This window comes from Hemitrygon akajei, chromosome 21, assembly GCF_048418815.1.
Source record: "Hemitrygon akajei chromosome 21, sHemAka1.3, whole genome shotgun sequence".
Classification (NCBI taxonomy): Eukaryota; Metazoa; Chordata; class Chondrichthyes; order Myliobatiformes; family Dasyatidae; genus Hemitrygon; species Hemitrygon akajei.
In genome coordinates this window covers 59,043,515-59,069,411 of record NC_133144.1, presented here as the reverse complement: position 1 = coordinate 59,069,411, position 25,897 = coordinate 59,043,515, and the positions used below count along the sequence as shown (strand labels likewise).

Genomic DNA, 25,897 nt, shown 5'->3' with positions numbered 1-25,897 from the left:
AACAGGTGTGCACATAAAGGACAGCAAACAAATGTTCATAGAATATTCTGCAGGTAAGAGAAAGGTGTGCATGTAATGCTTTACAAGAGAGGCGTGTCTGCAATGGAGACCAAGGAGCATAGGACTCGTGTTCATAGGGTGCTGGAAGGTTAGTTGATCATTGTAAGTTGTCCCTAATGTGTAGGTCAGTGACAGAATCTGGAAGAGTTGATGGAAATGTGTGTAGGAGGTGATCAAAAAATGCTAGTTCAAACAGGTGTCGATGGTCAGCACGGACTCGACGGGCCAAACGGCCCGGATTACCATTGTGCTGACTCGGAACCCGGGAAGGAGGAGGGCGGGGCTCGGTTGCGCCAATCGGAGCGGTCTCGCCTGGCTGACCAAGGTCTCGCGTGATCTGGGTCAGGGCCGCTGCTGCCGCAAGGGAAGATGCTCCGTGTATTTGCGCCGCGTCGAGGCCTAACGTGGGCGGGGGTGAGTGCGGCTCTGGGGTCGGCTTGTCACCGCGGGCCCTGCCTCCCTGGGTCCGCTGCAGTGTAGAATTCCGAGGTTCCGGTGCGTCCTCGGGCTCCGTTTAATGCGGATCCAAGCGCTGTAAACTCTGTCGCTGGGCTGGAGGTCATGGTGTTAACGATAGGGTAGCCCTCGATTCCAGGAGACTTGTAACTGAATTTCACCCCTAGGGCCCGCCGGGGTTGCTGCAGCAAAATGAGACCTGCATTGATAAAGGGGCTTTTCAGACACTCGACAGACCTCTGCAGCTAATTAAATACTTCAGAATCTAGTAGAAGGAAATATAATCACCTGGCAGCTGCAGAACTCTTGCAGAGGTCAGTTATAACTACTCCTGCTGGAGTCTGCACTGAAATTAGTTCAAATACATGGCAAAACTTGAATTTCTGTTGAGGCAAAGTGCTGAAAATGGAGGGGGGAGGTAAGGGTGCGGAGGTGAGAAAGAGAATTAGGTTTATTATCACTGACATGTTGTGAAATTTGTTTTCTGGCAGCAGTACAGTGCAAGACATAATTACTATAGGTTTACATTAAAATATAAATAGTGCAGAAGTGGCATAGTGAAGCAGTGTTCGTAGACCATTCAGAAATCTGATGGCTGGGGGAAGAAGCTGTTCCTAAGCACAGAACATATAGTCACCTAGAGTACATGATCCAGCGCATACAGTCAGATAATAATATTGGCACAAGTCCTTGAATGGCATGGCCTGAAGATTGACAGGCTGACAAAGTGCAAGGTGCATGCTTGTGTAAGACTGTATAATGTTCCTGACACTATTAAAAAAAAACAGTTGTATAAATATGTAAAACAACAGCAATAAAAACTAAAAAGCAACCAGTATAGGCTCAGAGTTGGGTGGGGGTTCTGTTTCTCATGACGTTTCAGGAAATCATCAGCTGGTCAGCAGCAATAGTGGTGTGAGGAACAGGATATTTTTGACTAAGGGTAATTTTCACACAGCAAGATTTTAAGAAAACAATTTTGTGGTAGTGATTTAGTGTTTGAAAAAAATCTAAATTTGCTTTGCACCAAAATGCTCAGTAAAAGGTGTGCGAATTCCTGATACGAGCACATTGCAGGTACTTCTCTTCCCAGCAACACACACAAAATGCTGGTGGAACGCAGCAGGCCAGGCGGCATCTGTAGGGAGAAATACAGTTGACATTTCGGGTGGAGACCTTTCGTCAGGACTAACGGAAAAAAGAGATAATAAGAGATTTGAAAGTGGGAGGGGGAGCGGGAGACCCAAAATAACAGGAGAAGACAGGAGGGGGAGGGATGAAGCTAAGAGCTGGGAAGTTGATTGGCAAAAGGGATACAAGGCTGGAGAGGGGGGGGGGGGTATCATAGGATGGAAGGCCTTGGAAGAAAAAAGGGGAGGGGAGCACTAGAAGAAGATGGAGTACAGGCATTAAGGGATGGGGAAAGGATGCTGCAGTGCCATAATTTCATTAAGTGGTAGACATTAAATAGTAGTGCTATTAAATTCAACTCGAGTTGAGTATGAATTTCTCTATGATGTTGTCTATAGATGTGTCCTCAAGTGGCTGTAGAGGCTGATCCAAGATCCACAAGTTCTGATGTGGGTGAGAGTAGTTGGTGGCTGTAGTTAGTGGTTGGGTCTTTTGGGTGTATTAAGAACATAAGACACGGGAGCTGAATTAGGCCATTTGACCCATTGAGTCTGCTCTGCCATTTCATCGTGGCTGATTTATTGTTTCCCTCAACTCCATTCTCCTGCCTTCTCACCGTAACCTGTGACGCCCTAACTAATCAAAAACCTGTCAACCTCCACTTAAAATATACCTGATGTCTTGGCATCCACAGCTGACTGTGGCAATCAATTCCACAGATTCACCACCCTCTGACTGAAGAAATTCCTCCTTATCTCTAAAGGGATGTCCTTATGAAACTGTGTCCTCTGGTCTTACGCTTCCCTAAGAACATATCTCTCATATAAAAATATCCTCTCCACGTCCGCTATATCTGAGCCTTTCATGACTGCATGATATTGGTACCAAATTCTATTTGCCTGGATTTTGCACGTTACCCTAAAATGGTAAACATTGAAATTCTGATGTACGTACTACATGGAATTTGTATTAAGATAATGATCCCATTTTATTAAAAGTAATTTTATTCTTTCCTGGCTATTCTGCACATTTCAAATTAAGATCAAATCAAAATGGAAAAGTTGCCATATTCTCAAGGTCAAAATAAACTAGAAGACAATGTTTAAGCCAAGGTTGGGTAGATTTTTGCATAGCAGGGGATATAAGGGCTATGGGGAAAAGGCAGGTAGGTGGAAATGAGTCCATGGCCAGATCAGCCATGATCTTATTGAATGATGGAGCAGGTTCAATGGGCCAAATGGCCTACTCCTGCTCCTATTTTTTATGTTCTTATGTAGAAGAGAAACAAATGGTGCCATTGTAAACACATGAGATTTGGCAGATGCTGGAAATCTAGTGTAACACACACAAAATGCTGGAGGAACTCAGCCGATTAGTTGGTATCTATGGAGAGGAGTAAAGAGTTGATGTTTTGGGCCGAGTTTCTTCAGCATTTTGTGTGTTGTGCAATTGTAAACCAGTTGAGCTGAATAAAATTAGTGGTATGTAGGAAAATTTTCCACTTCTATACTTTGTCATTTTTATGGGCATTGTTGAAACTATGAGGTAACCTTCATTGGTTGTGTAATGTGAGTAGAGCTCTGGGTATAATCCTGAGCTGGCAGACTAAAAATTGAGTAGATGATGTGGTAAGTTCTAGAAACAACAGTTGGAGGAACCTTGTTGTTTTGTGAGTAACATCAGAAAGCATGTGAACGATTGTGCTATCCCTCTATCCTGCTTCAAATGTTTCACTGATATTCTCCAAATAATTTGCCAACGCAACTGGTATGATTCCAGATCAACACTCCTTCTCCTCCCCCTTGTTCTGTCTCTTTCCTTCCCCCTCTTCCCTCTCCCCCTTCCCACTCCGCCCTCTTCCCACTGCCCCTGCTCCACCCCCTCTCCCCTCCTCTCCCTCTCTCCCCCTCCTCTCCCTCGCTCCCTCCCTCTTCCCTCCTCCTCACCCCTTCTCTCCTCTCCCCTACCCCTCCCCCTCCCTCTTCCCCACCCCTCCCCCCTCCCTCTTCCCCACCCCTCCCCCTCACTCTTCCCCACCCCCTCCCCCTCACTCTTCCCCACCCCTCCCCCTCACTCTTCCCCACCCCTCCCCCTCACTCTTCCCCACCCCTCCCCCTCACTCTTCCCCACCCCTCCCCCTCCCTCTTCCCCACCCCTCCCCTCCCTCTTCCCCACCCCTCCCCTCCCTCTTCCCCACCCCTCCCCTCCCTCTTCCCCACCCCTCCCCTCCCTCTTCCCCACCCCTCTTCCTCCCTCCTCCCTTTCCCTCTCCCCCTCCCCTTCTCCCCCTATCCCTCCCTCTTCCCCTCTCTCCCTCTTCCCTTTGGCCTGAAATGTTGATTGACTTGTCATTTCCATAGATGCTGCCTGACTGCTGAGTTCCTCCATTACTGTATTTTGTGAGTGTTGCTTTGGATTGCCATCATCTGCGGCCTATTTCAAGTTTACAAGTGTGATGCTGCAGGGTGGGCTTGAGTCCCCATCACCAAGTGCAAAACTATTTAAACAATGCATTGATTTAACTATTTCATACAGATGGGGAATTCTGCTTCTGGTTACACTTTCTCGCACCTTACTGGAGTAATTAACTGCAGGTCCCTTTATGACTGCAGTAATAATTCTGCAATCATTAATCATTTATCCTGAATGTCCTTGTACATAAACATTGCTGGGAATTGATGTTGACAATGATATAAAATATTGTCTCAACAACATCTGAAGCTTAAGGTTGACAATGAGAACTAATGTTTACTCAACTACTGACCTTGAATATATTTGTATTCTGCATGGGATTCCACACTGAGGTCTTTTGAAATAGATGAGAAAAGATTCCATGGCTTCACTTTAACATTATTGGAAGAAAGTTTCCCACAATGCTGAACAATATTTTTTGATCACAATAAATGTTTTTGCATTTTTGTATAGAAAGTGCACTAAAATCTTAAAGCCTCATCAATATGAAACTACAGTTTGGGCCATGAACTTCATTGTATGGTGTTCAACTCCATTTGCAATTCCTAGAGAGTTATACAGTAAACAAATGAGTCGTTCAGCCATTGAGTCTGCATCAATCAAACATTCATGGTAGTTAGTCCCTTCCTTATTCTTCCCACACTCCCATCAACTCTCCCCAGATTCTACTTCTCCATAAATACTACTGAAACTTACAGTGCCCAGTTACCCATATCTCTGGGATCTGGGGAAGCACCGGATAGAAAGCAGTGGTAGCTGTGAGCATTTGTAAACTGCACACCGACACCAGTGATCAGGATTGAGTCTGGGTTGCTGGAACTGTGAGATATTACCTCTACATGGTGCATCACTGACTTGCCCAGATAATACGGCCATAGGACTATAAGATATTAGAGCAGAATTAGGCCATTTGGACCATTGATTTTTTTCCCCACCTTTCAATTGATTTTCTCTCTCAACCCTATTCTTATGGCTTCTTGTGCTACCTTTCTTTGTCAGTGAAATGTGTTGTTTTGCATCAATGACCAACACGGTCCAAGATGTGCTGGGGAAACGCCACTAGTGTGAGTATGCTTCTGGCACCAACAGCATGCCCACAACTTATCCTAACTCGTACATTTTATAGAATGTGTGCAGAATTTATGGAAACTGTACCTGTGAGAAAGGGCCAGCATGGTTCTGTAGTGGTGAGTGTAACACTACTACAGTGCCAACTGTAAGACTGGGATTCAATTCCTGCAACTTTCTGTAAGGATTTTGCACCTTCTCCCTGTGACTATGTAGGTTTCATCTGGGTGCTCTGGTTTCTTCCCACATTCCAAAGACATACGAGTTAGGGTTAGTAAGATTTGCCGTGCTGGTGCAGGAAGCATGGAACACTACTGGACTGCCCCCAGCACATCTCGGACTGTGTTAATTGTTGACACAGAGTAATTCCTTTCACTGCATTGAGGTGTACATGTGACAAATAAATTTAATCTTTATCTTTTACATGGGTGATAATGGTTGGCTTTGCCAGCAACGTGTACGTTATATGAATGAAAGAAAAATGTTCCTCACTGCCACGGGTTTAGCTTTTTTGTAGATTTTTTTTATTTACTAGAAACAGAACTGACAATAGTTATAATAAATTATTTTCTTTCTTTGCAGATCTGCCATCTGCAGCGACTTCAGAGCACCCTTGTACTAGCAGAGCACAATAATGAGAAGCTGACCCCAATTACCCTCAATGCCATTACAGCTGCTAAGCAGCTGGGTGGAGATGTAACCTGCTTAGTTGCTGGAACAGACTGTAGCAAGGTAAGATGTGTTTGCCATAACTTATAATGTCTAAAGATACTTCTGGTTCAAAACCATTGTGATGTTGTACATTCATGTCCGTAGTGCTTTATTGACTTCTACACAAATAGGACTTGTATTACAAATATAATAAAACATTTGGTACCAGAATGAAAATTTTGTCACTTTAGTGCTGCTGTTGATATAATCCAGAGGTTTCTTTGTGTGTTTCTCTTGCCTTTCCTGCATTATTTCTCTGAGATTGTGTTCAAAGCTAATATTTGTTTAATTCTTACAGGTGGTGGAAGAGGTCAGCAAAGTGCAGGGGGTAAAGAAGATTTTAGTGGCACAGAATGATGTATTCAAAGGTTTGCTACCAGGTGGGTAAGTTTGAAATACTTACTGTGACCAGGCAGAAAGTGTTTGGTGCATCAGGTCCATGCTACATCTTGGCAAAGCAATTATATATTTCATTCTCCTTCGCGTGGTTTTCCCTGTATCCAGGCAACATACTACCCTGTAATTCATTTTCTTGCAGTTCACAATAGAAAAAAGAAATACAATAGGATCAATGAAAAACTGCACACAAAGAATGACAAACAACCAATGTGCAAGGGAAGACAAACTGTTGAGATACAAAGAAAAAGTGTATAAATAATAGAGAACATGAGTTGTAGAATTATTGGAAGTGTAAAAAATGTAGGAACTGTATCAGTATATTTGCACAATCTTTCTTGGTGATATTGTGTGAATGTTGTGTTAATATTTAAAGGGCATCAGAATTGCTCTCTGAGCTAGTTCCATCATCTTTTACATTCACCTTGCAACAAAAGTGGTCTCAGAGTAAGCTTCTCTGAAGACCTGCAGCTTTGACAGTGCGATATTTCCACAGTTTTGTAACAGAATTTTCACCCTGGATTTCTTTTTGAAGACCAACAAACACAAATGTGCAGAAGAAGACGAACAGCAAATACAGAAAAAAAGTATAATGATAATAGATAAATAAATACTGAGAACATGAGTTGCAGAGTCTTGGAAAGTGAGTCCACAGGTTGTGGAATTTGTTCAGTGTTGAGGTGAATTATGTTATCCACACTGGTTCAGGAGCCAGCTGGTTGAAAGGTAATAACTGTTCCTGAACCTGGTGCTGTGGAATCTAAGGTTCCTGTATCTCTTTCCTGTTGGCAGCAGTGGAAAGAGAGCATTGCCTGGATAGTGGGTGTCCTTGATGATGGATGCTGCTGTGGAAGTGTTCCTTGTAAATGTGCTCGGTGGTGGAGAGGACTTTTGCTGTGGTGGACTGAGCTGTGGCCACCATTTTCTGTAGGCATTTCTGTTCTTGGGCATAGGCCTTCCCATACCAGGCCGTGATGCAACTAGTAGATACTCTCCACTATGCATTTATAGAAGTTGCCAGTTTTAGATAACATGCCGAATCTGCATAAATGTCTAAGGGAGTAGAGGCGTTGCTGCTTAGAGTAAATGGTTCTTTTGCCATTTACTGTAGAGGTAATTTATGTTTAAGAACTATTTGTGTGAACATAAAGGCTAGCGGTCAAGTACCATAAAATGGAATGAATGGAGATGGCTATTTGATGGCTGGCATGAACACATTCTCAAGTTCCTGTCTTTGCTGTATTGCTGTATGATAGACAATTAACCCACTGGTACCTATTTGGAACACTGGAGGACATAGATCCTTCAACTAATGGGGTTGTTAGGGTGATGTGAAATTGTTTAGTGGCAACAGTATAGTGCAAAGACAAAAATAAATAAATGGTCCCAAAAAAAAGGAATTACGAGTTAATACTTATGGGCAATTCATAAATCTGATGGCAAAGGGGAAGAAGCTGTTCTTGAGTCATTAAGTGTGGGTCTTCATGCTCTTGCACATCTTTTCTAATGTAGTAACAAGAAGAAGGTACGTCCAGATGATGAGGATTATCCCACCTTCTTGAAGCATCGCCTCTTGAAAATGTCCTTGCTGGTGGGGAGGGTTGTGACTCTGATGGAGCTGGCTTTGTTTACAACCTGCTTGCTTTCCTGGCCATTGAAAGTTCCATACTAGTCCGTGATGAAACTGGTTAGAATGCTCTCCACTGTACATCTGTAAAAATTGTAAGAGTCTTTGGTGACATACCAAATCTCCTCAAACCCTTAATGAAGTGAAGCTGTTCCTTCATGATTGGATCAGTATGTTGGGCCAGGATGGATCCTCTAGATGTTGATGCTCGGAAACTTGAAGCTGCTTCCCCTTTACATTGCTGACCCCTTAGTGAGGACTGGCGTGTGTTCTCCCAACTTCCCCTTCCTAAAGTCCACAGTCAGTTCCTTGAACAACTAGAATGATGTGTGATAAACTAATTGCTGGAATTAGAATGGTGTATTCTGCGGAAGGCAAACTTCATCTCAGTGGTGGCTGTGAAAAATTGTTTGTATTTTAGTGCTTAAGTACTAACATGCCGCTTGTAGATTTCAGTAGAATTGTTCATGGTGATTTTGAGGCAGAGTTTCACTCTTGAACTCTTTTATAAATGACCTTTAGATATCGTTGCTGTGTGGACATTTGTCATGCTTCTAGTTTCTTAAGATGTTGACTATTTGTACGCTGTATCACTAACATGGTTTTTGTAGCTTCAAACACTGCTTTTAAGATTTATTATTGGATGTTAAATGACATGATTAAAAACAAACTAGTGGTAACACATGCTGTGCATTTGAATATTAAATCTCTCCACTGTGTCACTAGAAGGTGTGTGGGAAAGGAACCAAATAAGACAAGGACACTTCAGATATACAGGCATATGCAAGCCTCTAATTCTTTGTGAATGTTTCATGCTTCACTTGGGCAATTTATGTCAATTGGGGTTCATTGTTATTTTTACGAATGTAGTTTTTTTTTCAACCTGTTTAAGTGTATATTTAATGTTCTGCTTTCTGTATCATTCACAGAGGAACTGACACCCCTGGTTCTGGCTACACAAAAACAATTTAAATTCACACATATATGTGCAGGGGCCTCTGCCTTCGGAAAGGTGAGTTTAAAACACCAGCACTAAAATGTTACATGGAACACACAGCACAGAAGTGGGTGATTTCAAGTGAACCAACCTATACTCAGTGGCCACTTTATTAGGTACACCTGCATATTAGTTCATTAATGCAAATATCTCATCAGCCAATTATGTGGCAGTAGGTCAATGCACAAAAGCATGCAGACATGGTCAAAAGGTTGTTGTTCAGATCTAAAATGTGATCTAAGTGGCTGACCGTGGAATGATTGTTGGTGCCAGACAGGGTGGTTTGAGTATCTCTGAAACTGCTGATCTACTAGAATTTTCACACACAAAGAGCTTATGGAGAATGGTGTGAAAAACACAAAAAAAAAATCCAGTGAGTGGCAGTTCTGTGGGTGAAAATGTCTTGTTAATGAGAGAGGGCAGAGGAGAATGACCAGACTGGTTTAAACCGATAGGAAGGTGATGGTAACTAAATAATCATGCGTTACAACCATGATTTGCAGAAGAGCATTTCTGAATCCTCAACATTTTGAATCTTGAAGTGGATGGGCTACAGCAGCAGAAGACACAAACATGCACTCAGTGTCCACTTGAATTGAATTGACTTTATTTCTTACATCCTTCTCATACGTGAGGAGTAAAAATCTTTACGTTATGTCTTCATCTAAATATGCAATGTGCAATCATAGTAATTTATAACAGTTTATAATAAATACAACAGTTATTGTAACATAGAGATACGCTCAGATCAGCGTGAGTTCATCAGTTTAATGGTCTGGGGGAAGAAGCTGTCCTGGAGTCTGTTGGTCCTGGCTTTTATGTTGCAGCACCGTTTCCAGAATGGGAAAAGCTGGAATAGATTTGTGGTTGGGGTGACTCGGGTCCCCAATGATCCTTCGGGCCCTTTTCTCACACCTATCTTTGTAAATGTCCTGAATCATGAAAAGTTCACAACTACAGATGTGCTGGGCTGTCCATACCACTCTGCAGAATCCTGTGATTAAGGGAGGTACAGTTCCCAAACCAGGCAGTGATAACAGTCAGTTAAGATGCTCTCAATTGTGCCCCTGTAGAAGGTTCTTAGGAATTGGGAACCCATACCAATCTTCCTCAACCATCTGAGGTCCTCAGTGATGTGGATGCTGAGGAGCTTAAAGCTGTTTACCCTCTCAACCCCAGATCCATTGATATCATTAGGGGTTAGCTTGTTTCCAATCCACAACCAGCTCCTTTGTTCTTGTGACATTGAGGGAGAGGTTGTTTTCTCGATACCACTGTGTCAGAGAGATGACTTCTTCCCTGTAGGTCACTTCATTATTGTTTGAGATTAGGCTAATCAATGTAGTGTCGTCGGCAAATTTAATTAACAAATTAGAGCTGTGGGTGGTGATATAGTCATGGGTGTACAGGGAGTAAAGGAGGGGACTTGGTACCTGAGGGGCTCCTGTATTGAGAGTCAGAGGGGTGGAGGTGAGAGAGCCCACCCTTACCACCTGCTGGTGATCTGACAGGAAATCCAGGATCCAGATGCACAAGGCAGGGTCAAGGCCGAGGTCTCTGAACTTCCTTTCGAGCTTGGATGGAAGTATGGTGTTGAATGCTGAACTGTAGTCCAAGAACAGCATTCTCACATAAGATACAGGAGGTACCTAATAAAGTGGCACTGAGTGTAGGTTCCACACACCATTCTTCTTTCTCCCCCCCCCCCCCTTATCATCTTCTAACTGAATTTGCATTCTTCATCCTTTCTGTCTTGTCTTTCTGGATTAAGCTAAAAACTCGTTAATACTGTTTGCCTGAGTTTACATACAATAAGTTTCAAATTCTAATTATTCTGTGGATGCAATGTTATTGGTACTTTTTAAAAACATTTATTCTGAATTTCAAGTCATATCAGCTTGTTAGTGAAGCATGCAAGGTTTTATTTTGATATAATGTTTTACATAAGAACTTAATTTTAATTGTGCCCAGGATGTTTGTTGTAAAAAAAAGCTTTCAAAAAAAGTCTGCTGTTACAAATTCATTGTATGAATTCAACATACATCAGTTGATGCTGGTTTAGCTTGTCTCAAAATCCCATTCATTTGTCCACTTGCTTCTAAAACCAATTTAACAAATCCTTAGAGACGCAGGGAGACTGCAGATGCTGGAAGTCGGGAGCAGTGCACACATAGATGCTGCCTGATTTGCTGAGTTCCTCCAGCACTTTATGTGCATTAAGTAATCCTTATTTATATAATGTGTCATTTAATAGCTCCTGAGCAGTTTCCCCATTAGTGGTAAATAAAAATAAAAATTCTGGTGATACTCAGAAGGGAAGGAAGCATTTGTGGAGACTGCAACTGAATTAACAGTCACTTCTCTTTCCGACAGATATCCAGCAATTTTTAATTTGATTGCAGTTTAATTCTTCCAGGTAGGCATCAACTCGAATGTTAGCCCTGTCTCGTTCTCCACAAATGCTGCTTGACCTTCTGAGTACCTTGATCATTTTCAGTTTTTACTTTAGATTTCCAACATTACTCTCCCCACTAAGGGTGTCGAATTAATTTGATCCAGGTAATGTGTTTGGTTAACACTTTGGATTTTGGTTAATTGAGCCATCAATTGATTGGGGCAGGAGATTGTTGTCGGACAGTTTTTAATTAGTGTCAGATGCATAGATATTTGGCCGCTAGACACTACAAACTGCTTAGAGCAAACAGTTTTTAAATAGTGTCCATTGCATGTGCTTCTGTTGAAAAAGCAGTGATTTTTTGTCAGTCGCAGTTGATGAGAAATAAGCAGTAAGACAATTCAGAACAGTTTCCTCAATGTGATTTCAATTATTCAGGCTTAGAGATGCCAGAAATGGCTGGGAGTGAAAATGAAACAATTTCACTACTTCAACAAGTTAGGAACTACGAAGAATTTGAAGGTATTGACAATCATCTTGAATATTACAGTGAAAATGAAGATATGAGGAATGCAATTGATAGCATTGTATGAACACATCCTATGATATATTTTGATTTAAACGTTCCCTTTGATTAGGAGCCATTAAAGCAAGTAATATGTTGATCTACTTCTTGAAAATATTTTCTGTGTAGTCTAATTAAAGCTTGGTTATGTTCAAATAACTGCGGATCCCCTGTGTTATGTATCTTTTGTAGATTTAAATTGGACACCAGGTTTGAATTCTGTTAATCCGATTTATATGGGCATGTAGTGACATGCAGATTCAGCAGTGACTTCTGCAAGAGATTTTGATCTAATGCCTGAATGGAAAAGATAGGTCAAAGGGAAAGGATCCGAGGAATGCAATTAACTATGGATTTCTACTGAACAGCTAGCACAGGGGTGATTGTTCAGAGAACAGTGATCCAGGGTGTATCACTAATTCTGAAAATATTTGGAAATTATAATCTGCAGGGAAGTGTCCACTTGCTCTTTGACGAGAAGTTTAATGTTGTAAGCAGTTGATAATGCTCTCTAGTCCTTTAACAGAGACTCAAATTGCTATAACACTTCCTGCAGTTTCCCCTGCAATCCTTCATATTGTTTTGGAGCTGTCAGGTCAATGGCTTAATGGCATCTCAATTGAATTACGGTGCATTACACAGTGCATTATATGTCATAAGTTCTGTTTTATTTAATTAGTTCTGCTCTTTTCTCTGGACTACATTCTACTTTATTTCTGTGTTTCCCAGCAAGATTGCAATTATCTGACTTTTCCCACTAATTGTTGCTTTGTGATTATAACATCTCTAGTATAACTCATGGTAGGTGGAGGGGGTCAAGATGTGTTTTTTTTTAAGATACAAAGACAAGAAAAAAAACCCAGCAAAGTGCCATCTTCATTGAATATAGCAACTACAAATAACAATACCATGTACACTCAAACCAAACATCAGAATGGGGAAGAAATGTGATCCAAGTGATTTTGACCGTGGGATGATTGTTGGTGCCAGATGGGGTGGTTTGAGTATCTCAGAACTCCTGGAATTTTCATGCACAACAGTCTCTATTACAGAGAATGGTGCAGAAAACAAAAAAAAAAAACATTGTGAGCAGCAGTTCTGTGTGTGAAAACACCTTGTTAATGAGAGAGGCTAGAGAAGAATGGCCAGAGTGACAACAAGAAGACAGTAACTGAAATAACCACGCGTTACAACAATGGTGTGTGGAAGAGCATTTCTTAATGCACAGCGTGTTGAACCTTGAAGTGGATGGGCTACAACAGCAGAAGACCACAAACATACACTCAGTACAGGAGGTACCTAATAAAGTGGCTACTGAGTTTATCTGTGGGCTTTAACTTTGCATGTCCATTGCCAGCCCTTCAGAATATCAAAGACAGCTGTGAAAAGAATCATTTAACATAAACACCAGAGATCCCGGAGATGTTGGAAATCCAGAGCAACACACACACAAAATGCTGGAGGAACTCAGTAGGTCAGGCAGTATCTATAGACATGAATAAACAGTTTCTTGCCAAGATCCTTCATCAGATTTGAAAAGGAAGTCTGAAGATGCTTGAATAAGGTGGGGATTGGGAAGGAGGACATGCTAAAAGGTGATAGGTGAAGCCAGCTGGGTGGGAGAGGGAATATGAAGTGAGAAGCTGGGAGGTGGAAAAGGCAAAGGGCTGGAGAAGAAGGAATCTGATAGGAAAGGAGAGTGGATCTTGGGAATCTTGCCAGGTGTCTACTGAGCATCAAGAAGCAACAAAGCAGTTTTAAATAGAGGGAAGAGAGAAAAAACTAACTCTGTTATTTGAGCTAATTGGGTGCCATGTCTGTGTGCAACAGGATCCCATTAAAATATACAGTGAATCCCCAGCTAATTTACCACACCAATCATTAACGGTACTCCGTGGGATAGAATAGTAGAATGTAAGACTGAAGCTGATGATGGCTTGCAGTTCCCTGTTTATTTGAAACTTGTATTAATATCTGGCTCAACACATGAAATGCTGGAGGAACTCAGCAAGTCAGGCAGCAGCTAGGTAGGGGAATAAATGATCGACATTTCAGGCTGTTTATCATCAAGATTCCTGGGAAATTTTGATGTGAATGGATATAATTAAAAAATAAAAAAATAACATAAAATGAGAATTGGTTTGACATATTAAAATATACAATGTTTGTACAGAAGAATTTATTTATGGCTTTCCATTTGTTTGCAGAATCTTGTACCTAGAATAGCTGCTAAGCTTGATGTTGCTGCTATCTCTGATATCATTGAAATTAAATCTTCCGACACATTTGTCAGAACCATCTATGCCGGTAAGAATAAGAAGGAGCCAGGCTGTAGCTTGATGGTATAAGAAAATTATTGACCTAAGAGTTAATTTGCCTTTTCACTGAAGGTACAACATTCTACAGCCATTTATATTCTTTTCTATAATTCACTAGAATCTGGTATGGAATCAGAGAAGAATCTACTTAAGATTTTATTGTTACATTTCTTCCATCTGCTACACTAAATCTTTTATTGATTGAAGCATTGCACTTTGTGGAGCATACAGGCTGTTATCAGTAGTTTCTTGCATTGTTAAAAAGTAGGCAGATGTGTTAGAAATCTCATTTGCTGCAACAACTTCTCCCGGCAGTATTCACAGGCACAGTCAAGACACTGACGTGTTGGAGGCATTTGACCACCAGATGAAGAAATAGAATTTTAGAACATGGAACTGAAGGCAAGGTTGAAGAGGTGGTTTTTGAGGAGACACTTGAGCACGAGGAGGGATAAAGTGAGGGCAGATTCAGGATATGTGGCTACAAACCTTGAGGAGGGCTCTGGTGATGAAATAACCAACAAGAGGAAATCCACAGTGCTCAGATCTCTGGCACTAGGTCTGGCTCTGTGGCTCAGAAGGGAAAGGGGAAGAGATGAAGAAAAGATGAGCTACTGGGATAGGGGTTCATTGATGAGGGGAATGGAAAGGAGGTTCTGTGGATGAGAATGGGTGCCAGGGCCAGGGCCATCACGGATTGAGTCCACAGCATTGTTAAGTGGGAGGGTGAGCAGCCAGAGATTGTGGTCCATATTGGTGCTACTGACGTGGGTAGAAAGGTGACGAAGTCCTGCAAAGTGAGTTTATGGAGTTAGGTGTTAATTTAAAGAACAAGTCCTCCAGGGTTGTAATCTTAGGATAGCTACCCATGCCACATGCTAGTGAGGCCAGAAGTAGGAAGATCATACAGTTTAGCATGTGGCTAAGGGGATGGTGTAGGAGGGAGGGCTTCAGATTTTTGGATCATGGTTTCTTTTCCAGGGAAGGTAGGACTTGTACAGAAATAATGCTTTGTACCCAAACTGGAGGGGCCGAGGGGAACTCATATCCTAGCAAAAAGGTTTGCTAGTGTTGCACAGGGGAGGGTTAAACTAGAGTTGCAGGGGGAGTACCAGAACAGGTAGTGGAATGGTTGTGTAGAAAGTTTTCGTTAAGCCTGTTGTACATACAAGGTCAGGAATTGAAAAGTTGAACATGATGGGACTAATGTTCTGAGCTGCATATATTTTAATGCAAGAAATGTTGTAGGAAAGGTGGATGAACTTAGGTTATTGATTTAGCGCATGGAATTATGACATTGTGGCTATTAATGAGACTTTGTTGTAGGAGGGGCGGGACTGGCAGCTCCGTGTTCTGGGGTTATGTTGTTTTAGATGTGATAGAGCAAGAGGGATTAAAGGGGGAGGGGTGGAATTAGTAGTCAGGGAAAATGTTATGGCAGAGTTCAGACAGGACAGATTGGAGAGCTTGTCTAGTGAGGCTTCATGGGTAGAATTGAGGAATACAAAAGGTATGACCATGTTAATGGGATTGAATTATAGACCACCCAGTAGTCTGTGGGATTTAGAGGACAAATTTGTAGAGAGTTTGCAGACTGTTGCAAGAAACATAAGGTTGTGATAGTAGGTGATTTTAACTTTCCACATATTGAATGGGACTCCCGTACTGTACAAGGGCTGGATGGGAAAGAGTTTGTCAAATGTGTTCAGGAAAGTTTCATTAATCAGTACATAGTAGTCCCAACTAGAGAGAGTGTGATGCTAAGTCTCTTATTGGAGAATGAGGCAAGGCAGGTGACAGAAGCTTGTGTAGGGGAACACTATGCATCTGGTAATCAAAATGCCAGTAGTTTCAAGATAGTTATGGAAAAGGAAAAGGTCTGGTTCTTGGGTTGAGATTCCAAATTGGAGAAAGGTCAATTTTGATGATATCAGAAAGGAACTGGCAAGTGTGGATTCAGTAAAAAGTTTTTTTTTCTGACAAAGGTGTACTTCATAAGTGTGAGACCTTGAAAAATGAAATTTTGAGAATGCAGAGTCTATATGTTCCTGTCACAATAAAAGGCAAGGATAACAGGTTTAGTGAACCTTGGTTTTTGAGGGATATTGAGGCCCTGGTTAAGAAAAAGAAAGAGATGCATGGCAGGTGTAGGCTGGTAGAACAAATGAGGTAATTGACGAGTATAAGAAATGCAAGAGAATACTTAAGAAAGAAATCAGGAGGGCTAAAAGAAGGCATGACATTGCTCTAGCAGACAAGGTGAATGTGAATCCTAAGGGCTTCTACACCTATATTAAGAGCAAAAGGTTAGCAAGGGACAAAATTGGTCCTTTGGAAGATTAGACTGATAATCTATGCATGGAGCCAAAAGAGATGGGGAGACCTTAAATGGATTCTTTGCATCTGTATTTATTTGGGAGATGGACCCTGCTTCTATAGAAATGAGGCAAAGTAGCAGTGAGGTCATGGGCCATTTGCAGATTGCAGAGGAGATGGTGTTCACTGTCTTGATGCAAATTAGGGTGGATAAATCCCCAGGGCCTGAGAAGCCATTCCCTTAGATCCTGTGAAGACTAGTGCAGAAATTGCAGGGGTCCTTGCAGAGATATTTAAAACACCCTTAGCCATGGGTAAGGTGCCGGAGCATTGGAAGATAGCTAATATTGTTCTGTTGTTTAAGAAAGGTTCTAAGAATAAGCCAGGAAATTATAGGCTGCTGAGCCTGACATCAGGAGTGGGAAAGTTGTTGGAAGGTATTTTAAGCGACTGGATATTTAAACATTTGGATAGACGGAATTATTTGGGACAGTCGCATGGGTTTGTGCATGGTAGATCATGCCTAACCAATCTTATAAAGTTTTTTGAGGAAATTACCAGGCAAGTTGATGAAGACAATGTAGAGGATGTCATCCACATGATCTTTAATAAGGCCTTTGACAAGGTCCTGCAAGGTTCAGTTGCTTGGTATTCGAGATAAGGTAGTAAATTGGATTAGACGTTCGCTTTGCAGGAGAAGCCAGAGAGAGGTAGTAGATGATTGTCTCTGTGACCAAGGCCTGTGACTAGCAGTGTGCTGCAGGGATTGGTGCTGTATCCATTGTTGTTTGTCATCTATATCAACAATCTAGATGGTAATGTGGTAAACTAGATCAGCAAGTTTGTGGATTACACCGAGAATGGGGTGTAGTGGACAACAAGGAAGACTATCAAAGCTTGCAGTGTGATCTGGACCAGCTGGAAAAATGGGCTGAAAAATGGTAGATGGAATTTAATGCAGTCAAGTGTGAGGTGTTGCACTTTGGGAGGACCAGCCGGGATAGGTCTTACACAGTGAGTGGTAGAGCACTAAGGAGTGTGGTATAACAGAGGGATCTGGGAATACAGGTTCATAGTTCCTTGAAAGTGGCGACACGGTTGTAAAGAAAGCTTTTGGCATGTTGGTCTTCATGAAATAATGGACTGAAGACAGGAATTGGGACGTTATGTTGAAATTGTATAAGAAGCTGCTGAGGCCTAATTGGAAGTATTGTGTGTAGTTTTGGTCATCGACCTACAGGAAAGATGTAAATAAAATTGAATAAATTCTGAGAAAGTTTACAAGGATGTTGCTGGACTTGAGGGCCTGATTTAAAGGAAAAGGTTAAAGAAGTTAGGACTTTATTCCCTGGAACATAGAAGACTGGGGGGAGATTTGATAGAGGTATACAAAATTATGAGAGTTATAGATAGAGTAAATGCAAGCAGGCTCTCTCTACTGAGGTTGAGTAGGGTTAAGGGAGAAAGGTGAAATGTTTAATGAGAGCATGAGAGGAGACTTCATTCAGAATGCTGAGAATGTGGAACGAGCTGCCAGTGGAAGTGGTGGATGCAGGGTCGATTTCAACACTTAAGTGAAGTTAGATAGGTACATGGATGGGAGGGATATGGAGGGCTATAGACCGGGTGCAGGTCGATGGGACTAGTTAGATTAATAGTTCAACATGAACTAGATAGGCCAAAAGACCTGTTTCTGTGCTGTAATGTTCTATGACTTTATAGCTCTATGGTCTGTGAAAGTGGCACAAGGAGTGGATTTTGAAGAGCTGGTGGCTGAGAGCTAGGATGTAACCTTAGAAGTAGAGCAAATAGAGTAGTAGCTAGTGTAATGCTTTACAGCACCAGTGATCGGGGTTCAATTCTTGCTGCTGTCTGTAAGGAGATTGTATTTTCACCCTGTGATAACATCAGTTTCCTCCCATATTCCAAAGATGTTCAGAGTAGGGTTAGTAAGTTCTGGACATGCTATTTTGGCACTGAAAGCATGGTAACACTTGTGGGCTGCCCCCAGCACATGCTCAGACTGTGTTGGTCGTTGACCTGAATGATGCATTTCACTGTATATTTTGATGCATTTGTGGCAAATAAGTTAACCTTTTATTTTTTAACCCGCAGTATGTGGAGACGGAAAGATGAATGGATAAGGTGTATGTGGCGTTGAAGTTGACTAGGTTGGGGGACTTGCTGTGTGATAGGATGTGTGTAAGAGTCAGTTTAGGGGATTTGTTATACATTTGGGCTCAAGTGAAATAGCCTCACTGCAATGGAAGTAGGTGGAGTTTGATGTTTAGTGATGTTAATATTAGAAGAATTGCACGTCTAATGTAAGGTGAGTTATCACGAGTCCTGTGGGCAGTCCCATCAGAATTGCCTGTGTGTTGGGATGGGGGTAGTGTTTTTCAGATCAAATTCTACACAGTTTGACTAAGCCAGAGACAGCAATCGAAGTGGAGGTGGAATTCAGAAGGATGAGTGGTTAGGGGTAACTGAGTTTTTGGCAAGAGCTGTTGAATGTTTTAGTTTTCCAGTGCCATGTAAAAACATACTGCTTTTTCTTTTTTTTTTGTAATTTTTTTTATTGAAGTTCATCATCAAACAAACATTTCCATAAGATGTATTTCAGACATTGTACATATATATCACATAATCATATATATCACAAATCTCCACAAGGTATCCATCCGAGGTATACACCTATAGAAAAGAGTGGAAAGAAAAAACAAGCAAAAGGAAAGAACTATGTACAAGTAGGGAGTGATCTTTTTTTTTTACAACAGATTCATTGATTTGTGAGAATAAAATCAGACCTATGAGGCATTATGTAGTTAAACCATTTTTCCCAGTATGAATCAAATTGTTCCAGCTTATGATTAACAGATGCTGTTATCGTCTCCATTTTGTAAATGTCCATTGTAATTTCCATCCATGTATTTAAAGTTGGGCTCTCCTGTGATAACCATTTCCTAGTAAGAGTCTTTTTACCAGCCACCAGCAGTATATTCATTAAATATTTATCTCTTTTCAACCATTCTTGAGGTATATATCCAAAATATACTGTCTTATTCTGCTTTTTCTTATTGGCATCTCAGTAATATACCTTCCTTTAGAAACATGTAGCTTTGTGAGGAGACTTTGCACTGTTCTGCTTTGAATAAGATGTTGCTCCGTTTAGACAAGTTGAACAAATTATGTTACACAGTCCTGGAATGTGTTTTCTATTTCAAATTGACGCAGATCGTGACTACAAATACAGTTTGCAAGCATGGTTTTTGAATTCAATGCAGACAACTCAAATGCCAGCTGAAGGCAATAAATTTTGCGTGATGGAGCAGAGCATGACAATGTAGAGTAGAATGCAGATGTGATCTTAAATGACCAAACATTTTTGATTAGGTGAAGAGATTATATTTAGTGATTGCTGGGTCCTGCCACCAGTGTATGGGGATGGGGCTCAAAGATTGTATGTAGACCTCCGTTAGTCTCGATAGACCATGGGTTTGCACTTTAGAAAGTTTCCAGGGCGCAAGCCTGGGCAAGGTTTTTTTAAAATGGAAGACTGGCAGTTGCCCAAGCTGCAAGTCTCCCCTCTCCATGCCACCAATGTTGTCCAAGGGAAGGGCATTAGACACTAATAGTAAATACAAAAATAGCCAAAGGTGCTTTTGCAGATTCAGATCTCCAAAGTTCACCTTAAAGTCTAACCATTTTCTTAATCATTGGACCTTTATAGGAAATGCTCTGTGCACAGTGAAGTCTAGCGATGAGGTGAAAGTGTTCTCTGTGCGAGGTACAGCTTTTGAAGCTGCTGCTACGAATGGAGGAGAAGCACATTCCGAGGAAGGTAAATGATCTTAAGGCTAATAAATATTGCAGTGGTCTTCCGGCTGCAAACTCATGTTTAGGTTTGACTGACACACACAAAATACTGGTGGAACGCAGCAGGCAGGGCGTTCCACCAGCATTTTGTGTGTGTTGCTTGAATTTCCAGCATCTGCAGATTTCCTCGTGTTTAGGTTTGACTGAGCTGGTTTCCTGATGAGTGTTACTCTGCAGAGTCATAAAACTTTGCAGACCTAAGCAGGCCATTTGGCCCATTGTGTCCATGATAGTTACTTCCCAGTTTTGGTCCCTGTAAGTTACAATTCTCCAAATGCTGATCAAATTATTTAAAAAAAAATGTAGTAAGAAGTTCTGCCTTCCCTACTTTTGAACAGCATGTCCTATACCCTCAATGTTCAGCTGAAAGAAACTGCTTTCTTTCCCTCTAATTTTATTGATCAACTAAAATGCATGTTGCCTTGGTATTGAGCACTTTGCTAAATAACATGGGGTTTTCCTCTTCAGCCTGTATAGGTCGCTCTTACTGCTAACACTGCTATCATCTTGTTTACACAGTAAATATTTGTTCACTGGTGCTGAGTTCAATGTGCAGAGAAATGTTATTTATTTATTTAGAGATACAGAGGGGAAAAGGCTCTTCCGGTCCAATGAGCCACATGGCCCAGCATCCCACCATTTTATTCCTACCTAATCACAGGGCAATTTACAATGAAAAATTAAATGTATTAGCCAGTACATCTATGGAATGTGGGAGGCAACCGGAAGAAACCCATGCATTTGTGGAAAGGACTAGAACTCCTTACAGTGTCGGAATTGAACTCCGAACTCTGATGCCCCGAGCTATAATAGCTTTGTGCTAACTGCTACTCTGAACTGGCTTTTTGATGCAGGCAAACTGGGCACCCAATTGACTTTAAGTTTCATCAACTAGAATTATATTGATCAGGTAACTCATCTTTTTGGGTGTACTGACTGATATCAATATTTTTGCAGAATATTGGGGAAAACTCCGCCCCTCTGCTTTGACTAGTTCGGCCCGTTTTGAATGGGCAGGCAAGTCTGTGGTCTTCCTGACCATCGTGCGATTGCTGGCATTGGAGAGGGTCTAGAGGAAATTCATTAGAATTACCCCAAGAATGAAAGGGTAAATGTTTAAGGAGGTTTGATGGGTCTGGGCCTATACTCGCTGGAGTTTTGAAGCATGGGGGGGAATCTCATTGAAACCTATTGAATATTGAAAGGCCTAGATAGAGTGGATGTGGAGAGAATCTTTCCTATAGTTGCAGAATCTAGGACCAGAAAGCACAGCCTCAGAATAGAATGGTGTCCCTTTATTTTAGAAAAGAGGAGGAAATCCTTTAGCCAGAAGGTGGTGAATCCATAGAATTCATTGCCACAGTCATCCAAGTCATTGGGGTATATTTAAAGTGGAGGTTGGTCAGTTCTTGATTAGGAAGGGAGTTAAAGGTTACTGGGAAAAGGCAGGAGAATGGGGTTGAGAGGAATAGTAGGTCTTCCGTGATGGAATGGTGGAGCAGATATGATGAGCTGTTTGGCCTAATTCTACTTTTGTGTCTAATGGTCTTATCCTGTGGGAGAGCTTGATTGGTTTTTGAAGTGATGATGAGTTAATGAAGTAAAAAAAAAAATGAGGGACTACAAGCAGAATCAAATTAGTGGGTTAAAAGCTGCCAGGCTAAAGAACTGCTTTAGTGGATCTTAGATTGCTAGCAATAACAATTCTGACCAGATTCTGCTTATTGGTAACAAAAAAGAACGTAAAAGTTACATTCCCTGGGTGACTTGTTGAGCTTAACAATTCTCATGTTGATAGAAGTAGGAGTTTCTATACAGAATTATTTTAGGAAATATCTACAGTCTTGTGCTGCTGTTATGAGTAGTAAGCATAGCTGGTGTTTTTCAAGACGGCGTAATTAGCAATCTACAGTCAGGGCAGCATAGAAGACTAATCACTTAAATGCTGTACAGCCATCTCCATTATATGTGATTTTATGTGGAGAGACCAGTGCATCATTGCAAAGGAACACTTTACTGATCAGACTTTATTGGCAGCAGCTAAATAATGAGAAAGCAACGGGACTGAATTTTGTGCACACGAGCCTATCTTGAAGGTGGTCTGTGGACTGACAGCAGAGTGTATTAGTGTGGGAGTTCTGTATTATTAGATAGTTGGGTCTTTCAGAGAAGACGATGGATGGTGTGTTTAAAAAAAACTGTGCCCATGTACGAAGTGGAGTTGAATTTTCATTTGACTTTTCTCTTGTCCCAAACCAACATGAAAAAATACATTACCCTGGCACTTATTTAATTTTGTGTGTGCACTATAGATACCAGTTCAACAATAATGATTGTATTTCTATGTTTTTAATAGTTTAAACAACCACTGAAGAGTGGTATAATATTTGGTTCACAGCTGTAGTTCGCATGCTGTGACCAGCCATTGTCCTAACAATGTTGCTTTTGCAAAAGATATTTTTCTAATGAGCATAGAGCCATACATTCCTTGTTTCCCTTATAAGCAACCCCGTTTCTCTCTCCACAGATGCTGCCTGATCTACTGAGTGTTCTCAGCTTTCTGGCATCTGCAGTTTTATTTTTTGGCTTTTTTTCTAAAGGTAATCATTGTCCTCTTGTTTTTTATAGTTCAAGCCCCACCTGCAGCCGGATTGTCTAAATGGGTGGGACAAAGTCTGTCTAAAAGTGACCGTCCAGAGCTAACTAGTGCCAAAATTGTTATATCTGGGGGTAAGTTGTTGATGAAATGTCTGTTATTTAAGTCTTAATATGCAGTGCCTGAGGTGTGAGATGGGTTAGACTGAATTTTCAAACTTTGAATGAAATCCAGTGTTACACATGTTACAGAGGCAAATAATGAATCTACATCACAAAAATGTTTAAACTATAAATGTCAATGAAACCATTGCTTCAATTTCCCACTTTCCTGCCCCTTTATTGCTTCATTCTGGTTTTCCCAGTGCTGGGATGAGTTAGCTTTGGAATGACAAAACTTGGATCACAGAAAACAGACTGTTATTAGGGAACTAATCTGGCTCAGTAAAGTAAATAAATGAAAATAAAAGTCAACTGTTTTCATCACAATACAAGCCCTTCAGCCTATGTATGATGTGCTGATCTTTTAACCTATTCCAATCCTTCCCTCCCACATAGTCCTTCATTTATCTACCATCCATGTGCCTACTTTGTTAAATGCTGTTAATGTAAGTACCTCCGCCACCTCTGGCAAGGTGTTTCATGCCCATATTCCTCACACTCAAGCTTCTTCCTTTTTATGCCTCCCTTCACCTCACTCACCCATCTTCAATATCGTAGCTTGTTCCCCTTTAGTCCTCCCTCATCCTTCTTTATTCCCCTCTTCCACCCCACTATTCTAGCTTTACTCTTCTTTCCTCTCATTTGTACTTTCTACTCTCTGTTCATTTCCCTTTTCCTTCTGCCCCAAGGTCACTTTTTCCCATCCTCTTTACTTCCACCTATTTTTTTCTCCTCCTGTTCATATCGCCAACATTTTCTGAATTTTTTTGTAAAATTAATTGACAAGTTGCTTTGAATGGTTTTAAAATATCATTGTTTTTAGTGTGTTTAATGCCATCAGTACCTTACATTGGAGTTCCATTATGGAATGGTATACCATGGCTTAAAATGGGCAAGGGGGTAAATTTCTTTCCCTGAAGGGTCTTAGTGAAATTTTGTTTTTTACCCCCCCCAAACAATATTTCCAAGTGAGGTGACTCTTCACTTGTAAGTCTGTTGAGGTCATTAATTGTATTCAGTACCCCTGGTGCGGCCTCTTCTCCATCAGTGGGACCCAGTGTAGATTGGGGGACAGCTTTGTTGAGTGCTCTTGCTCTGTCCTTTGCAAAATACAGGATATCCTGGTGGTTACACATTTCAATTCAAGTTCCCATTCCCATTCCAACATGTTCTCCTCACCTCTACATCAGCTCTCTCTGGTCCTCTTTCTTCCTTCCCCCATTTTTTTTTTAGAGATGCAGCACGGTACCAGACTCTTGGCTCAACAAGTCTGCGCTACCCAGTTGTCCCTGTGTGACCAATTAATCTACTAACCTGTATGTCTTTGGAATGTGAGAAGAAACTGGAGCACCGAAGGAAACCTATGTGGTTACGGGGTCATTGGGTACAAATTTCTTATGACAGTGGCAGGAATTGAATCTGGGTCGCAGGTGTAGTAATTGCATTGTATTAACTACTGCACAATCGTGCTGCCCCTTACTTCAGTGGTCCACTGTCTTCTCCTATTAGATTCCTTTTTCAGCCATTTATTTCTTCCACCTGTCCCCTTCCAGCTTCTTACTCCATTCTTTCTCTCTTTCTCCCCACCCCCAATCTACCTTCCCCCTCATCTGGACTCACCTATCACCTGCCAACTTGTACTCCTTCCCCTCTCCCCATCTTTTTCTACTTTCTACTGCCCCCTCCAGTCCTGATGGAGGGTTTCAACCCGAAATGTCAACTATTTATTCCTCTCCATTGATGCTGCTTGAAATGCCAAGTTCCTACTGTGTGTGTGTGTTACTTAAGGTTTCCAGCATCTGCAGTATCATTCTTCTTGTTCAGGTCTTGGCTCATACACTACCAGATTATTTGAATTCATTTTGCTGATGATAAAGGAATGGTAGGACCACTGGTAATGAATCTCAAGGTTGAGTTTATTGTCTTAGGCACAAGTAAATGTATGCACAGGTATATTGAAAAACTGTACAGGTCATGTACTATCCAAGTTGTGAAATTTAATCAAATTGCTCAGTGCATAAACCAAAATAAATGTGATGAATAGTTGTAAAATCCCAGATAATAACGTTTTTCAGAAGAAAAGAAAGGTCTCTGTGTTTTTCAGGGCTTCTTGTACATGTAGTTCATTGCACAGATTTTTTTGTCTGTTCTGATAAACAGTTTACCTTTTTTGTAAATGCACTTTCATTGGTTTGTTTTAATGCTTATTAGGCCGTGGATTAAAAAGTGGAGACAACTTCAAGTTATTGTATGACTTGGCTGATAAGTTACATGCTGCTGGTGAGTGCTTCCTTTGAGGGCCCTTTCAACTTTGTAGATGAATGTACAGTCAGTGGCCATGTTATTAGGTACATCTGTACACCTCATTAATACAGCCATTCCTGTGACAGCAACTCAGTGCATAAAAGCATGTAGACATGGTTAAGAGGTTCATTTGTTGTTCAGACCAAACATCAGAATGGGGAAGAAAATGAACTTAGTGACTTTGACCTTGGAATGATGGGGTGGATGGGGTAGTTGGAGTATCGCAGAAACTGCTGATGTCCTGGGATTTTCACACACAACAGTGTCTATAGAGTTTACAGAGAATAGTGCAAGAATCAGAAAACATCTAGTGAGTGTCAATTCTGGGATGGAAATACTTTGTTAATGAGAGAAGTTTGAAAAGAATGGCCAGACTGGTTCAAGCTGACTGGAAAGCGATAGTAACTCAAATAACCACGTGTAACAATAATAGTGGAACACATAAAAT

The 25,897-nt window shown here is 41.2% G+C and overlaps 1 protein-coding gene across 1 annotated transcript in view; it reads left to right on the top strand.

Annotated features, from left to right (window-relative positions):
- The first annotated feature begins 365 nt into the window (after positions 1–365).
- The window catches only part of etfa (electron transfer flavoprotein subunit alpha), an 82,701-nt gene continuing 57,169 nt past the window's right edge, over positions 366–25,897 (top strand). Inside the window, exons 1-8 of the mRNA XM_073025525.1 lie at positions 366–474; positions 5,770–5,919; positions 6,197–6,278; positions 8,851–8,933; positions 14,086–14,185; positions 20,243–20,353; positions 23,017–23,118; positions 25,357–25,425. Of these exons, the coding sequence (XP_072881626.1) occupies positions 430–474; positions 5,770–5,919; positions 6,197–6,278; positions 8,851–8,933; positions 14,086–14,185; positions 20,243–20,353; positions 23,017–23,118; positions 25,357–25,425 (742 nt within the window). The 5' untranslated portion in view covers positions 366–429. The remainder of the gene's footprint in view (positions 475–5,769; positions 5,920–6,196; positions 6,279–8,850; positions 8,934–14,085; positions 14,186–20,242; positions 20,354–23,016; positions 23,119–25,356; positions 25,426–25,897) is intronic.